Here is a 17,309-nt window from a genome sequence, read left to right on the forward strand (position 1 = left end):
TCTGCTGGAGTCTGTCTCTCTGTGTTTTCCGAACCCTAACTAATTCCACCATGGTTTTCATAACGTTCAGCGATCGACATTTATGCATATTGCTTTCTTTGCGCACGTGCATCGTGCCTGGCTAATCCAGACCAATTAGATCACACGGAAAAAATGACATTAATTTGGTAACAAATTGTTAGCGTTACGAACTTACTAAGGGAATTTACGATAATTCTAATAATGAGCGCTAAAAAATTCTTCATTAGAAGAGAGAGAGACACACTCTCTCTCTCTCTCTCGCGCGCGAGTCTCGAGTGGCTGGCTGTGGCACTGTGGCGTGAGCACTGAGCAGCGGACTCAGTGCGAGAGATACACATTCTCTCTCTAAACTCCACTGGTTGTCTTGATGTGTGAAAGAGGCTTCATTGAATGGGGTGTTCACGAGGTGCTGTTTTTACTGCCTGGGAATGAAGGGTGTCGTTTTTGACTGCCCGGAGTCCAAAATTCTACTGCCATTATTAATACCCCTCTGCCTTCTCGCTAGACTCCATTAACCAAAGCATCTCTCTCTGTCTCTCTCTCTCTTCTCTCTCTCCTGACTCCTGAAGAGTCCTCTCGCTTTTCTCTGAGAGAGTGACGAGGTCCTGTGTCCCTCTCCTAGTTCACGATTTCCAAACGCTCCCCCTCCTGGCCGCAAATGCGGCGCAAAAGGTCCTCTCTTTCTCTCTCCTCTCACTGAGTTACCGCAAATACAGCGCAAACGCCGCTCACTTCCATCAAAACGCCCCTATTCTCTCAGCTCTTCCAATCTGATCCACCCTCTCCCTCACAGGCTCACATCACTCTCTCTCTCTCTCTCTCTCTCTCTCTACCGCTTCAGCAACTACTTTTAAAGGGCTTAGGGGGCGCTGCAGCCAGAGAAGAGACTGTGTTGTGAGAGGCTCCAACGCAAATCTTCCTCAAAATCTTTCCTCGAGCGCAGAATTAGCCGATTTTATTCTCCTTCCCATCTCTCCCTGCTGCAGCTTCTGCTTTGGGCCTTTCAATGAATTGCTAATCAAACTCCCCCCCGCTCATTAGAACTTGCGGACCGCCCCTCGTTCCCCACCTCTCTCTATCTCTATCTAGGCCTACAACCTTCATTGTCCGCCTCTGATCAAGCTGTTCAGTACAAACTGTAGGCCTATAACTCGCTCGCTCTCTCTCTCTCTCTCGACACGCACACGACACGTCTTGTACCAAATAACTATTCTCTCACTAGAAACTGGATCAAACATCTCCCTCTCTCTAGAAAGATTTCTTACTACGACCGAGAACTTTAGGCTCTGCAAATTATCCACTGCCACCCTTTACGTGGGAGGGGGAGAGAGGAGGAGGGAAGCAAGCAAAGCACTGCAAGAAAGGCGTCTTCTTATCGCAGTCGAGTTCCTTCTATTTTGTCTTGTAGAGCTGAGAGGCGCTCCTAGCACTGCGAGAGTTGTAGCACATGTTCATGCAGAGGCAGCAGCTTCCTTTTAAACGTAGCAAGCAACGTACAAGTGACACTCGTACGAGCTAAGCAACTCTTTTAACTTCTGTTGAAAATTCCTCCCCTCACCCGCCCCGTCCACCCCCTCTCCCCCCTCATGCCAAATTCACTATTCACGCCATTTCCACATTTGATCATATTCTCTCACTGTTGCTTTACCGTAGTGCACGCATATTTTCAGGATTACAGCATTAATAAGTGAACTTAAGCAAAGGCCTTACATGCCCGCATCTCGGACTTTGAAGGTCGCCTATCTATACCACTACTATTTGATTGCAACAGATCAGAACGCCGCCATTGTAATCAATATTCCTCTCATGAGATATACGCAGCAATTCTAAGTATCATTACTAAATATTTACTTAAGGCTTGCGTAATCTGATTGGGGCAATATATATAGGAGTCAAGATGTCTGGTGAGCATTCTGTCTATATATTATGTAGCTAGCCTTTTAGTGCACTGAAACTCATTTCATTCGAAAACGTTGCGTTTCACTGAGCGATTGCATTGTGTGTTGGATGCAGGTTAGCGTTTGTCCATTGAAGCAGGGGGGGTTCAATTAACAAGGATTTAGAAGGGGGCGTTTAAGTTGAGCTGTTATGCGGCGGTTGTGCTTTTTAGAAGACAACATTGGCAAAGGCTTGTACGGGGAATCAATAGAAGACTAGAAAGCAGCTAGCAGATTGGAGGTCATTTAGGGTTAGGAAACTGTTATTTGAAGGGAGTCAGGCTGCAGTGAAAGAACATGAGCATGCAGGAATAGTGAGTTTATGTAGAGCACGTTAGAAGGTGATTAAGGTAACACAGCAAGAGAGCTTCATTAAAAATTGACGAGAAGCGCTGCCCTGCCATGATGGCGGGATTAAGAGATGAAGAGCAGCAGCAGGGGTTCGAGCGCTCTGAAACGAGCAAGAGTTTTGCCGAAGGATGGTTCTCGGAGAGCCAATCAGGAGCCAGTGCCCAAGACTCTGATGGGGACGATGAGCTGGCACTAACGTGGGCTGCGCTGCAGAGGCTGCCCACCTACGACCGCATGCGATGCAGTATACTGCCCACTTTCTCTCCTACGCAGCGGCAGCAGCCAACCGATGGGCGGAGAGTGGACGAGCCCCAGCCAAGCAGAGCGCGGCACGTGGATGTGCGCCACCTGCGACCGACTGATCGCCGCAGCCTCGTCAGCCGTTTGCTTGGAGACCTTCCCGACCACCACAACGACATCCTGCTGTCTAAACTCAGGGGCCGCATTGACACGTAATCTCTCTCTCTCTCTCTCTCTCTCTCTCTCTCTCGCTGCGATTAAATGCGCGCTACAGTCGTTACTTAGTCGCAAAACTCTTACATGCACCTCTCTCTCTCATAATACCATGCACAAGCAGCGTCAATCACCTCCCTCTAGCCTACACATGCAAGGCGTGCGATGAACGCACTCGAAAACACCACACGCAATAGGTATGTGCATGCACATTCAACCCCTCTCTCTCTCTCTCTCTCTCTCTCTCTCTCTCCAGACCGCTTACGTCGTTTATCTTAAGACCTTGCTTACAAATAATTAGTATCCCCGTCTCTATCTCTCTCTCTCTCTCTCTTTCTGTCTCTCTCTCTGTCCCCTTTACATAGTGAGAACTGTGCTCCTATGCAGCCTCGCAGCAGACAATATGCTTATTGCCACCCTCTATTTGCCACCTTGATATCAAAATGCTTTTACAATGAGATATTAATCAATTTAAGTAGACTAAAGATTCCACTTTTAACAACCTTTTGAGAATGTATGCGTGTGCGCTTTCGTTTGTATCTGCGTGTGTGCGCGCACATGAATATGAATGAGAGAGAGAGAGAGAGAGAGAGAGAGAGAGAGAGAGATCATTTCTTTTGCATCAGGGTCGGCCTGAAGCTACCTACAGTGGAGGTCCGCTTTCAGAATCTAAGTGTAGATGCCAATTGCTATGTTGGAGACAGGGCCCTGCCCACATTGTGGAATGCAACCAGAAACGCATGCGAGGTGATTCTTAGTGACGAAGTATGAGGTTTTATAATGGAATATTGAAACTGAGCCACATTATATTGCATACTAAATCCGAATAGCAAGGGCCAATTTACTCTTCTTGTCCATGGTAGCAGTAAAGTAGGACAGTGCCCTTTAATGATATCGAGGACATGCCTCACTCAAATAAAGCTGGACATGATTTGCAGGAGTTTCAATGACCAAGGCCTGCTCCATGGGTTGGCAGGTTGACTATGGTGCTTCAATGAATCATTGCAGGCACCTTCTTATAATCTTTACTGCAACCACTAAACAACAGCCAATGTTTCCTATGCCCAATCAACTGCTTAATCAAACCACTTCGTTACCTGCATCAACGAGTGATCAAAACACAAAACCTCCTCTCAAAAGTATCAATCCTACTGTCGATTGGGTTCTGGCCATACTTGCGGAAGGAGCCCAATGCAGACATGATATCCATGAGGGGAAAACTAGTTTGCAGACAGTAACCTGTTTAGAGTGTTCCATGTCAACCTGTTTTCTCACATAAAGCTTAGAGCAACTTACAAAAACAACCTTCTCGTTCTTCTACGCTGCTTCTAAACTAGATTTGACCTTCGCTTTGCAGGGACTGCTTGGCCTCTGTGGATTATCAGCTACCGAAAAGCTAAGACTCAACATATTGAAGAATCTGCATGGTGTCATTCGGCCCTCAAGGTTAACACTTCCAAACATGCAACTCCTCATTTCTGCACTTAATGCTGCTTGCAATACATGAATTGATAGAAGGACCACTCAAAGGAAACGCCCCGACCACTTTGATTCCATCGTTCTTCTACGGACTTATATGTAATGTACTTTTTGTGTACTGCAGAATGACACTTCTATTGGGTCCACCTGGGTCTGGAAAATCAACTATGCTCATGGCCCTCTCCGGGCAGCTGGACTCTGGCTTGAAGGTAAAAAAAGAAGATCAAACAGTACCTATGGAAACCTGTGCCCTTCAAGATCTTTTATAAACTTCTCTCCTTCAGGCAAGTGGAGAGATAACATACAATGGATACAACCTGGATGAGTTTGTGCCTCAAAAGACATGTTCCTACATAAGCCAATGTGACCTACATCTTGGTGAGCTGACGGTACAAGAAACCTTGGACTTTTCATGTCGATGTCAAGGTGTTGGTTCCAAGTATGGTGAGTGGAATCAATTCTAGGAGGATACTTATGCACAAAGTCCACAATATCTCATATCACTGACATATGAACCACAGAGTTACTGATGGAATTATCTAGACGAGAGAAGGAAGCAGGAGTTTATCCAGAAGCTGATATGGACCTCTTTATGAAGGTATGATGTTGGGCACTGCCTTTTCTTTAGATTCACATGCAATACCATGTCCATCATGGATTCATACTGCTATTTCCAAACTAGGCAACGTCTGTTGAAGGTATCAAACAAAGTCTCCAGACAGACTATGTGTTGAAAGTAAGTTCAGCATGCTTTTCTATACATTTCCAATCTGAAGCCTGTGTTCTTTCCTACCCTCAAACTTCTGAGTCTATGTAACTGGCAGCTGCTTGGGCTGGATGCATGTGCGGACACAATAGTTGGGGACAACATGATGCGAGGAGTGTCTGGAGGACAGAAAAAGCGTGTCACAACAGGTTTCGAAAATAAGTCATGTATTAACCTTAATGCAAGCAATGCATTGTTAGGAAGTTTGAGTAGAAGGAAAAAGTTTATTGCCATTCTAAATGTGAAGCATGTGTCCTATACTTCTAGCCAATTTATCTCTGGCATATGTCACAAGCAATGTGCATACCTCCTCCTAGACTGCCTGTCCTGCACACCTGCAAATCAAAAAGCATTTCACCACAATATTATTTCCTCTGGACATGATCGTTTACTTTAAGCAGGTCTCGTCACATGCTTTGAAAAACCCTTGGTGCTGTTCGATTCATGGTTTCCGTAAAGATAAAGCAGCACGCATAAGCAACCTTCATTAGAAACTAGATAAATTAGCAAGTTTGTAACATATGCAGGCTGAAATTCGAAATTAGTCAAGGCTAATCAATTGATAATACCTGCCAAGATCAAGCAGCATAGAGTAGCAACTTCCATTGTAGGGATTGATGATAGTAATATTTTTGTATGAATCAAGTGTTCCAAGTCAACTTCTCCATCCATAGATGTTGATATGTCCTTTGAATTCAAGGACCGTGTGAATCTTTTGACTTCGGTTTTTACCTGCAAGCACACGAACAATGCATGTTGTTGATTCCTAGAGTGTGAATGAGCAGGAGAGATGCTTGTGGGCCCCACACGAACCTTATTCATGGATGAAATATCATCAGGCCTTGACAGCTCCACAACTTTTCAGATTGTCAAATGTCTTAGCCAATTTGCACACCATTTCGACTACACCATCTTGATGTCCCTGCTGCAGCCAGCCCCAGAAACTTATGAAATTTTTGACGACATTATACTGCTGTCTGAGGGGCAGATAGTTTATCAAGGTCCTCGAGAATATGCTCTGGACTTTTTCAAAAGCTGTGGGTTCAAATGCCCTGACAGGAAGGGGGTTGCTGACTTCTTGCAAGAGGTGAGCAACTCAACTTATTGCAATTCCTGCTTCACTGTACTCTTGATTTCCAGCGCAAAGATGTGGCTATTGTGAAAAAGTTCTTGTTACTGAAGTTTAAGTGTGATCCATTGTGGAAAATGCAGGTCACCTCCATAAAAGACCAAGAACAGTATTGGTGCAACACTCTTGAAAACTACCGCTACATCTCCCCCAGTGAGTTTGCAAAGCGCTTTGAGCAGTACCATATAGGAAAGAATAACAAGATGTTTATGTCAGTCCCTTTCGACAAATCAAAGTCCCACAAAGCTGCACTGGTCTTCTCCAAGTACTCCATTAGCAGAATACAGCTACTCAAGACCTGCTTTGCTCGGGAGGTCCTTCTCATCAAGCGCAACTCCTTCGTTTTCATATTCCGCACTACACAGGTGGCGTAGCTTCACACTTACCTTTCAGTAAACAAAACCCTTTTCCATTCTAACACACTGTTGCGGTTGAAGAGACCTCCCATGTGCACAAATTATTTGTTAGTCATTTGACAATAACTTTTTTGTGTGTACAGATAGTGATAATGGCGTCTATTGCCATGACAGTATTTCTGCGTACTCGCATGCATCGAAGAGATGAGGTGGATGGTGATCATTACCTCGGAGCCCTCTTCTTTGCTCTTATAATCAACATGTTCAATGGTTACCCAGAGATTGCATTTATTTTGTTTCGGCTTCCAGTCTTCTTTAAGCAAAGAGCCTTACATTTTTACCCCGCGTGGGCCTTCACTCTGCCAACGTTTCTAACAAGACTTCCAATGTCTGTTCTGGAGTCTGGTGTTTGGGTTTTGATGACATACTACACAATGGGATTTGCTCCCCAAGCAAGCAGGTGAGACGTAGAATTTATGTACAAGGCTCATGTTTAGGTAAACCTACACAAAAAAGAAACTGTTCATGTTCATTTTGAGCTTTGCAGCCTTAAGGTTACGCTGCAGCATGAAAAACAAGATAACGATGCCCACGTCGCTGTTTATTTTAGCTTGTTTTGTAGAAAGAAGCAGTAGCCGATTGTGTGAGCAGTCTGTATGTGGTGGTGTATGGGTAGTGTTGAAGGGAATCCTCTCTCATTTGTTCGGCTGAGAGGTATCACAATAACCATCATAGACACTGTCCGATGATAGCTTTCAGTGTTCCTTGCCACTGAGCTTTACATATTGGGCGAGTAAGTTGTGCATCAGGGTCCTCCAAAGCTGCCAATAGTAGCCTCTAAAGGGGGTAAGGAGTAGAGTATTTCTGCACTTCCATGCATTCAACTTGAGGCCTTAGAGTGTGAAGGCTTGAGAGATGCATGCAAAGATGCATCCTCCCTTGAGAGAGACACCTTGAGAGGTTTTCATCTCGGGTTATATCCAGATGAATTTTGGAACTAGTATGTTGCCTTTATATGTAACAGAAAGGGTACAAACCCTACCTTCTCATTGGCAAAAAAAAAAAAAGAGAAACCTTGAGAGAGGGCTTTTCAATGATATCTGGACATTTTGGACTCTCTCTCTCTCTCTCTCTCACATTCATATTTTTGTACCGAGACATTGGATTAGAACCACCAAGATTGTATCAGTTTGGTCTCATAGGTCATTTTGGCCTTTTGAAGACATTTGATATAACATTTCATTTCATTTCTCTCTCTCTCTCTCTCTCTCTCTCTCTCTCTCTCTCTCTCTCTCTTTGTATTGATGTACACATACATATACGACATATATATGGAACTATGTATGTGTGTACATGTATGTATATAAAATATTGTTCCCTTCCAAGTACGTGCGCATGTACATAATTATGTATCTTAAGTGAATGCTATGCTATGAAAGCGCAATCCTGAAATTTCTGCAGATGATTTCAGATTTTTCAAACAGTTCCTACTGCTGTTCTCCCTACATCAAATGTCAACATCACTGTTTCGACTCATTGGAGGCATTTGCAGAAGCATGGTTGTGTCAGGAACAGGAGGGTCACTCAGCCTGTTCATGATCTTCTTACTAGGGGGCTATGTTGTCCCTAAAGGTTAGAGACTTTGTAGATGTTTGCAGCTTGAGTAACAAGGTGCAGGACATATCTAACCTGTTGTGTTCTCTCCTCAGATAGGCTCCCAAATTGGTGGTCATGGGGGTATTGGCTATCACCCCTTACGTACGCCCAAAATGCTATCAGTGTGAATGAGATGCTTGCACCTGAATGGGGACGTGTGAGTCTCTCTCTCTCTCTCTCTCTCTCTCTCTCTCCTGTCCTTTACATATTGAGACAAAAGAAGCATCCTTAACCATAGTTGTCCAACAAATACATTAATCATCATTTGCTTGCCATCTTACAGGACATAGGCAACAATACATCTCTTGGCGTGAAAGTGTTGAAAAATCATGATATTCCTGCAGAAGGCTACTGGTATTGGCTTGGCACCGGAGTACTGTTGGGAATGGCTATACTATTTAACGTACTTTTCACCATTGCACTGGCACATATCAAAGGCATGTTTTGCAGCATGCTTGTAACAAAAAGCCAAATCAATGTTTCCTGCATAAAAGTTGCTAAATCTTAATGCTTGATTTCAGCACCTGGCAGATCACAAGCTACTATTTCAAAAGAAACTCATCGTCAGATCCTGAGGAGTCATGAAGGTACAAAAGGAGAGAAAGAAGGAAGAATTTTCCAGAAAGGTAGCCATTATAAGTCTAGTAACGTGTGTTCCTGGTGCAAAATGCAGCTAGTGACAGCATTTCTCAAAAACTAACTCTCATGCAGACTATAAAATTCCAGAGCACTGTAAGGGAGTTCAGCTCTCAACAGCATACTCTTCTCCTGCTAAGGTTGCTGCTGATACACACATTAAAGTTGCAAAAGAAAAAGGAATGACCTTGCCATTCCAACCACTCACAATCTCATTTTGCGACATTAACTACTCTGTCGACATGCCGCGGGTATGCTACCCATAGACAGACCCTGCTAGCCTGCTTTACTTATGCACTTAAACTTGTCGTTTGAAAAGTAAAGTGTATTTGTAGGAAGCCCGAGAGCAGGGGATTATGGACTCCAAACTCCAGCTTCTCTATGGGATTACTGGAGCATTTAGACCTGGAGTCCTTACTGCATTAATGGGAATCAGTGGTGCAGGAAAAACAACACTCATGGACGTACTTGCTGGCCGGAAGACTGGTGGCTACATAGAGGGCTCCATTAATATCTCAGGCTACCCAAAGAAACAAGAGACCTTTGCCAGAATATCTGGATACTGCGAACAAAATGACATTCATTCCCCGCAAGTAACAGTATGTGAATCGCTACTTTTCTCTGCATGGCTTCGGCTCCCCTCTGATGTCAATGCAAGCAGCAAAAAGGTAAGGCAGAGGTACATGCATACTTCAGCTTGGCTTGGAATCTTAGCTTACCTGAATGCTTCCTTGCAGGCATTTGTATATGAGGTTATGGAGCTTGTTGAGCTTGACAACTTCAAAAATACACTGGTGGGGATTCCAGGACTGACCGGCTTATCAACAGAGCAACGCAAGAGGCTAACAATTGCTGTGGAGCTGGTAGCAAATCCCTCAATCATATTTATGGATGAGCCTACCTCAGGCCTTGATGCACGGGCTGCAGCAATTGTCATGCGGACTGTCAGAAATACAGTAGACACTGGCAGAACAGTTGTATGCACTATACATCAACCTGGCATTGACATCTTTGAAGCCTTTGATGAGGTTAGTCCATCTACTTTCAAAACAAGTCGAGAGGTAATGTGTCTGTGCGCTTTCAATGTGCATGTATACAATGAAAGCAATGTTCAAATCCAAAACTTACAAGCCACGTGTGTGTGTGTGTGTGTGTGCGTTTGTGTCTATATACACACCTATTTGTTTGCTGTAACACCACGATCTTACTAGAGTTCACTCTTGGTTGCACACTCTGAGCTTGATGTGCCACAAGAGGCGTGGCTTTGCCGGAAGTGCATTGCAAACATAAGAGTACATGGCCATGATGAGCCAGCGATCGCCCACAAATAGATTTCAGCTCTATCTTGGGTGATCACTCACAGAATTTACAAGTCATCTCTCTACTGACTCACCAATGGCTATGGTTGTCACACCTCTTAAAGTTAAAACACATTTTAATGCTCCACCAAGCAAACCCATCCTACGTTTACTACAAGCTTGCAACATGGAAGCGTAATAGTAGATGAGCATGCATCAACTAAGGTGTTGACCGGTGGATAGGTAGCTTGTGCATAGTCAATGCCCAGCTGAACATCAAGAATATCATGCAAATCTCTTTCTCTCTCTCTCTCTCTCTCTCACACACACACACATTTTGCAGTTTAACTGAATCTCATCAAAACTTTCAGCTTTTGCTACTGAAGCGGGGAGGACGAGTTATCTATGCTGGTCCCCTGGGTACACAATCATCTAATGTGATTGAATACTTTCAGGTAAAGGATTAACTTAGACGATTAAAGTTGTTCTGTGTAAGAGACCGGCTTGAAATGAAAGACATGTTGACATCCCATGAACAGGCAATTCCTGGAGTTCCTAAAATAAAAAATGGCTACAATCCTGCAACTTGGATGCTTGAAGTTACTAGCACTTCAATGGAGGCACACCTTAACACAGACTTTGCTTATACATATCGAAATTCAGATCTATATAGGTACATACTAGTCTCTACTCTTATCCTACTTGAAGATAGATATTCTCAGACCATTTATGGGTCGTTCATGCATTTATAGGCAAAACAAAAGACGAGTCCAAGAATTGAGCCAGGCTGACCCAGACTCTCATGATCTTGAATTTGCGACACCATATTCTCAGTCTCGCATGGGGCAGATCAAATGCTGCTTGTGGAAACAACATCTGACTTATTGGCGGAGTCCAGACTACAATTGCACACGCTTCCTGTTTTCTCTTATATGTGCCTTGCTATTTGGCACCGTCTTTTGGAATGTTGGACAAAAGCAGTAAGTTCACTGGCACATACAATATCAAAGAAGCTCCATGCATATTATGCATGAAGGAATAACAGTATGAAATTTTAAAATGCAGGAACTCAGAACAGGAGCTTCTCAATGTTATGGGGGCAATGTACGGTGCTGTGATGTTTGTCGGTATCAGTAATTGTTCAACCGTTCAACCGGTGGTAGCAGTTGAGAGAACAGTTTTTTACAGAGAGAAGGCAGCCGGAATGTACTCAGCATTTCCATATGCCTTAGCACATGTGAGTGCCTTGAACTCTTATGCAATAGATCCAACAAGGTAGGCTAAGGGGTTGGTGTGTGAAAGTAGGTCATGAGGTGAGGAGTTCAACTCCCACCCAAGTCATGCGGCAAGTAAAAGACAACACAAAAATCCCATGTTGCTTATTGCTGATGGTAAAATTTCTGATAAAAAAGCTAATAATTATCACACCTTTGCAGGTTGTTATTGAGATACCCTTCGTGTTTCTGCAAACTCTATTATATGCTGCCATAGTCTACTCCATGATGAATTTGCCTTGGGTGGCAACAAAGTTCTTCTGGTTCTTCTTCATGATGTACTTTACATTCCTCTACTTCACATACTACGGGATGATGGCTGTTTCTATCACACCCAACATAGAAGTGGCTGCTATTGTAGCTTCAACATTCTACTCACTCTTCAATCTCTTCTCTGGATTCTACGTTCCAAAACCTGTGAGTATTCAGATGCAACTTCAAATGAAAGGGCAATGTTGGTATGCAGGAATGTTCATTTCCGATGGCAACAGAGCAGTTGCACTATCATCCACTATGTCCACTTCTCCCAAGACATTAAGACTACATTTGCACTGAATCTAGGATTTAAATTAAAGCCTATTTGCAGTTAATGCATGAGTTTGGAATTCTTTCATATCACTAAAATTTTTCAAATGTTTCAACTGCAGATGATACCTGGCTGGTGGATCTGGTATTATTGGATTTGTCCTGTGGCTTGGACAGTTTATGGCATTATCACTGCACAATATGGTGACTCAAATGACAAGCTCCATATGATGAATGGTAACATGACGACCGTGAAGATGTATGTGGAGGAGCATCTGGGTTACGATCATGACTTCCTCGGGGTGGTAGCAGTAGTCCTCCTGGCATTCTCTCTCTTCTTTGCTCTCATGTATGCCCTCTGTATCAAATACTTAAACTTTCAACAAAGATGAGGAACCATATACATCAGAATTCTGAAAATAACCAAGGAGACACGGCTCGGGGCCTGTGCAGATTGACACAGTACAATGATAGATGAGCTATGATACATATAATGTATGCACAAAATGAGCCAGAGTGTATGAGCTAAGCTTTACTTACTACAGAAGCATATATGGATGGCTAGCTGATTCTGAATTTACAACAACAAAATCCATCAAATTGATGCATTCTTGAATGGCGGATCAGTGCCAACATTTCATCGACAGGCTTATCAACATTAGAATACACGACCAGGATGCTCGTCCACCAAAGAAGAGAATGGGTGATTTTGAAGGCGCAGAGAAGAGATCAGCCCTTACCACGAAACAGACAGGACCCACAAGGGAGAAGGTGCACTAGCCGCATTGGGCGATTTTCCTAATTGCAGCCGCGATCCCTATCTGTATATACAGTTCCATGATAGTTTTCAAAAAGAACAGCGCTGAAGACCTTCGGTTCGTAAGCTCAGGAAAGATAACAGCTTAAAACCACAGCACTGGTATAGATGCTACAATTTTCGTGGGGCCCGGTAGGGGACTTACTCTTCAGGAAGAAAATAGTTTTTTCAGGCATAACGCTGGGCAGAGAGGAAATATCCTTAAAAGATCTATCAGACGAGGACAGAATAATTCCTTGCTTTCACACTTCAAATATTTGAAGCAAGAGTCTTACCTCGTAAATGCTTAACTGTCTTGCAATGGAAATTTGTTGATGTCGTTTAGTATAAAAGTGTTGAGTGAGAAACATTAAGTTATCGTATAACAGATGTAGTGCAAAGAAATGGAAAAATTGAATTGGACTATTGATCTTGTTATCAAGTACATGTCTTGTCAGAGTGTACAAGGTAGAGAATGCTGTTTTGTCTTGTCCGATTTGTAAGTCGGGTAAGATTGGACAGACCAAGGGCTAAGACAGACATGCGGTCAAGGGGTGTTATATTTTAGCAAGCTATGAGTCTATATATAGCGAGACTGGGTGGAGAGTTGCACGGTCCAGTCCCCTCTGGTCTCAGAGTTCAGGGACTGAGGGCACCCATGGCCGGGAAGGAGAAGGGTTGTGGTGCTTTGAATGGTGATGCATGGCTTCTCTCTTTTGTTGTCAAACCGCAACGTGGGAAAGATCCTTGGGGTGAGGACAAAGGAAAGCAAGCTTGGAACGTAGCGTGGGCAACAACTCTAACATGAAGGGGGGGGGGGTGTGTAGGCGACTTGCACCAAATCATGATGTGTGCACGCGTGCATACGCGTGCAAGCTGGCATTGACACTGACCGTTTCTCATCACTGTTATGGCTTGTGTCGAGTGGTGTGGCGATTGTTCTCTCCCTCTCTATCTTCGGCGTTGCTTGCCATTGCCATGGAAAGCTCTTTTTTTTCTCTTTTTTCTTTTTCACATGAAGTGTCCCTTAAAGGTTGGTACCCCCCCCCCCCCCCCCCCCCCCCCCCCCCCCCCCCAATGGTTCAAGGGAGCATGTCCACCCCAGGCATATCTCCCTCACACCCCCTCTCTTAATGGATATAAAGAAGGGTGGAGGATTCTCGGCTAAGCATGCACTTCATATCAATGTCCTACTGCATAATATCTACAATGTCAAAAATTGCAAAACTCCAACATGGCTAAACACAACGAGAAAAAACGGCAGGAGAGTCGAGGGTGAGATCAACCTCGTGGAGATGCATAACAATTTTTGCCTTGCAGCAGCCGTGCGTTGCTTGGAAATTGGAAGCTCAAAAATTGAAGTAGAGCCACATGCATAGGTTATGCAAGGCATGTGAGCATCATGTATAGATCACACAAGCTTCGATTGGGCTTACAAATTAGGTTGGGTGGAGAGTTGCACGGTCCTGTCCCCTCTGGTCTCAAATTGGTACGAGAGTTGAGGGACTCGGGGTAGCCATGGCAGGGAAGGAGAAGGGTCGTGGTGCTTTTAATGGTGATGCATGGCTTCTCTCTATCGTTGTTGAACCGCAACGTGGGAAAGATCCCTTGGGTTGAGGACAAAGCAAGCAAGCTCGGAACGTAGCATGGGCAACAACTCTGACATGGAGGTGTGTGTACGCGACTCGCACCAAATCGTGATTTGTGTGGCATGGGCAACAACTCTGACATGAAGGAGGTGTGTGTACGCGACTTGCACCAAATCGTGATTTGTGTGTGCGCAAGTTGGCGTCGACACAATGACCATTTCTCATCACTGTTATGGCTTGTGTCTGGCGGTGTGGTGATTGTTCTCTCCCTCTCTATCTTTGGCGTTGCTTGCCATTGCCATGGAAAGCTCAATTTTTTTTTCGTTTTTCTTTTTCACATGAAGTGCTCGTTAAGGGTTGGTACCCCTCGCCCCCCGCTCCCCCCCCCTTAAACTGGTTCAAGGGAACATGCCCACCTCAGGCATATCCCCCTCACACCCCCTCTTCTAATGGATATAGAGAAGGGTGGAGGATTCTTGGCTAAGCATGCACTTCATATCAACGTTCTACTGTATAATATCTACAATTTCAAAAATTGCACAACTCCAACATGGCTAAACACAACGAGAGAAAATGACAGGAGAGTCGAGGGTGACAAGGTCAACTTCGTGGAGATGCATAACAATTTTTGCCTTGAAGCAGTCGTGCGTCGCTTGGAAATTGGAAGCTCAAAAACTGAAGCAAAGCCACATGCTGAAGGAGTACGAGCGGAAGTGTGACGCGAGAGAGAGTGCGAGAAGAAGAGCACGACGATATGGTGAACTCGCTCTACTGTAATGTGTAGAGCATAGTGAGTTCTTATTAGGTTTTTACAAAAGAATATGTGTACATACCTGGCGGCCCGCCCACTTACCTGGGCGACCACATTGGGCTTTATACCCCAACAACCTCCCACTTAAAGTCTAATGTGGTACTTTAAGTGTGAGAGAAGCTACTATACAAGCTAATATACAAGAGATGTAGAGAAGTGATGTACTACCCTACACCTAACTGCTTGCGAAAATGCGCAAAGCTCTTTGAGGGAAGTCCTTTTGTAAGTAGATCAGCAGGATTTTCTGTTGTGTGAACTTTGACAAGCTGAAGTTGCTTATCCTCGAGCATTTCCATGATGAAATGATACTTCACATCCACATGCTTTGTCTTTGAGTGATAAATTGAATTGCGAGCCAATTGTATAGCACTTTGACTATCACAATATAACACAGGCATCTCTTCTTTGATTCCCAAATCTGTTACTAGTCGATTAAGCCAAATTGATTCTTTGCATGCCTCTGATGTTGCAACATATTCAGTCTCTGTAGTAGATTGAGTAACACAATCTTGTAATCTAGAACGCCATGATACTGCTCCACTAGCCAATGTAAAGACATACCCTGACGTAGACCTTCGGTTGTCTAAGTCACCTGCATAATTTGAGTCTGTAAAACCCTTTACACATAGCTCGTGACTCCCATAGCATATACGCATACTCTTTGTAGCTTTCAGGTATCTCAATATTCCTTTCAATGCCTCCCAATGTTTCTTGCCTGGGTTTGACATGTATCGACTTACTACTCTCACTACAAATGCAATGTCTGGGCGAGTAGCAATCATTGCATACATTAAACTACCCACTGCAGACGCATATGGAATCTTATCCATTTCAGCCTGTTCTTCCTCAGACACAGGACAATCTTGTTTGCTAAGTTTCACATATGGTGGCAATGGAACACTCAATGCCTTTCCCTTCTCCATATTGAAACGTTGCAAAACCTTGTCAATATACTCTGTTTGAGATAACCAAATCAACTTCTTTGATCTGTCTCTCTCAATGCGCATACCAAGTATATGACTTGCCTCACCCATGTCTTTCATGTCAAACGATTTTGCCATCTTTGACTTCAAAGCTGAAATTTCTTCCAAGTGCTTGCCAGCAATCAACATGTCATCCACATACAAAATAAGGATCAGCCAACTGCCATCCTTAGCCTTCTTTGTATATGGACAGTGATCGAACTCACTACGTTTGTAGCCTTGAGAAAGCATAAACTTGTGGAACTTATGGTACCATGCCCTCGGTGATTGTATTAAGCCATAAAGACTCTTTAACAATTGGCATACCAAATCTTCCTTGCCTTTCTCAACAAACCCTTCTGGCTGTTGCATGTAAATTTCCACATCTAAATCACCATGCAAGAACGCTGTCTTGACATCCATTTGGTGCAACACCAAATCTAATATGGCAACCAATGCAAGAAAGCATCTCAATGTAGTCATCTTGACCAACGGAGAGAAGACTTCATCATAGTCAATGCCTTGTTCTTGCTTAAAGCCCTTGGCAACAAGCCTTGCTTTGTACTTTGGCTGACTATCATGAGCGGTGATCTTATACCTGTAAACCCATTTACAAGGTAGAGCCTTTTTGCCCTGTGGTAATTTAACTAGCTTCCATGTCTGGTTTTTATGCAGAGCTGTCATCTCTGACTGCATGGCCAATTGCCAATTCCCGGAGTCCTTCATTTGCACTGCTTCCTCGTAACATGAAGGCTCATTGCAATCAATCAACATGACATAGTTCATAGATGGAACAAACCTATCAGGAGGTCGCTTGATACGTCCAGATCTACGCACAATAGGCGGCTCAGGCTCAGCCACAACCTGTGGTTCCAATCTATCCTGTCCTTGCTCTTCTTGAGCCATGACATTTTGTCTTGCATGTGCAGGTTCATCTTGTTGGAAGACAACTCTTCTAATCTCCTCAACCCTCTCTGGTTTAGAATGATATTTGGATTCATTAAAGTGAACATCATTGCTGCGGACAACCTTTCTGGATTCGGGATCCCAAAGTCTGTACCCCATCTCACCAGAATTACCATAGCCTAGAAAGATGCACTTTCTACTCTTTGGCTCAAGTTTGTTCCTAAATTCCTTTGGAACGTGAATATATGCCTCACAGCCAAAGACTCTGAGATGCTTGTATGAGGGCATTTTGCCTGACCATACCATCTCTGGCACTGAATCCTTCTGCAAAACCTTGCTAGGAGATCTATTTACAAGATGAACA

At 43.9% G+C, this 17,309-nt stretch overlaps 1 protein-coding gene and 2 long non-coding RNA genes across 4 annotated transcripts; 1 reads left to right on the top strand and 2 right to left on the bottom strand.

Moving 5' to 3' along the window:
* The first annotated feature begins 629 nt into the window (after window positions 1–629).
* Window positions 630–12,628, top strand: LOC147424174 (ABC transporter G family member 29-like). Of its 2 annotated transcripts, none has more exons than XM_086501398.1 (25): window positions 630–1,529; window positions 2,035–2,761; window positions 3,389–3,509; window positions 4,120–4,208; window positions 4,366–4,450; window positions 4,526–4,685; window positions 4,763–4,839; window positions 4,924–4,977; window positions 5,066–5,156; window positions 5,793–6,094; window positions 6,220–6,501; window positions 6,636–6,952; window positions 7,964–8,124; window positions 8,202–8,305; window positions 8,432–8,585; window positions 8,670–8,774; window positions 8,860–9,035; window positions 9,120–9,452; window positions 9,522–9,812; window positions 10,454–10,537; window positions 10,622–10,755; window positions 10,835–11,062; window positions 11,148–11,319; window positions 11,519–11,773; window positions 12,004–12,628. In XM_086501398.1, exons 2-25 carry the CDS (start codon window positions 2,361–2,363, stop codon window positions 12,271–12,273), a joined length of 4,446 nt encoding a protein of 1,481 aa, XP_086357524.1. In that variant the 5' UTR covers window positions 630–1,529; window positions 2,035–2,360; the 3' UTR covers window positions 12,274–12,628. The 2 variants fall into 2 exon arrangements, with proteins under 2 accessions (XP_086357524.1, XP_086357525.1); XM_086501399.1 differs by lacking the exon at window positions 630–1,529 and adding an exon at window positions 1,614–1,925.
* LOC147424175 (uncharacterized) lies at window positions 4,719–5,957 on the bottom strand. The gene is made up of 4 exons (XR_015186579.1): window positions 5,821–5,957; window positions 5,577–5,739; window positions 5,315–5,489; window positions 4,719–5,126 (listed from the first exon to the last, which is right to left on the bottom strand). It is a non-coding gene; the product is annotated as an uncharacterized LOC147424175 (long non-coding RNA).
* Window positions 9,292–12,756, bottom strand: LOC147424176 (uncharacterized). Its single transcript, XR_015186580.1, has 4 exons — window positions 12,622–12,756; window positions 12,011–12,239; window positions 9,504–9,705; window positions 9,292–9,426 (listed from the first exon to the last, which is right to left on the bottom strand). It is a non-coding gene; the product is annotated as an uncharacterized LOC147424176 (long non-coding RNA).
* Between the last annotated feature and the right edge of the window lie 4,553 nt (window positions 12,757–17,309).

Source organism: Adiantum capillus-veneris, chromosome 26 (genome assembly GCF_014529385.1).
Source record: "Adiantum capillus-veneris isolate H3 chromosome 26, ASM1452938v2, whole genome shotgun sequence".
Lineage (NCBI taxonomy): Eukaryota > Viridiplantae > Streptophyta > Polypodiopsida > Polypodiales > Pteridaceae > Adiantum > Adiantum capillus-veneris.

Coding starts and splice junctions, on each gene's coding strand:
- LOC147424174 (XM_086501398.1), top strand. CDS start 2,361: ATGATGGCGGGATTAAGAGATGAAGAGCAGCAGCAGGGGTTCGAGCGC. Junction 4,978..5,065: donor AGACAGACTATGTGTTGAAA/GTAAGTTCAGCA, acceptor TGTAACTGGCAG/CTGCTTGGGCTGGATGCATG. Junction 9,813..10,453: donor TCTTTGAAGCCTTTGATGAG/GTTAGTCCATCT, acceptor CAAAACTTTCAG/CTTTTGCTACTGAAGCGGGG.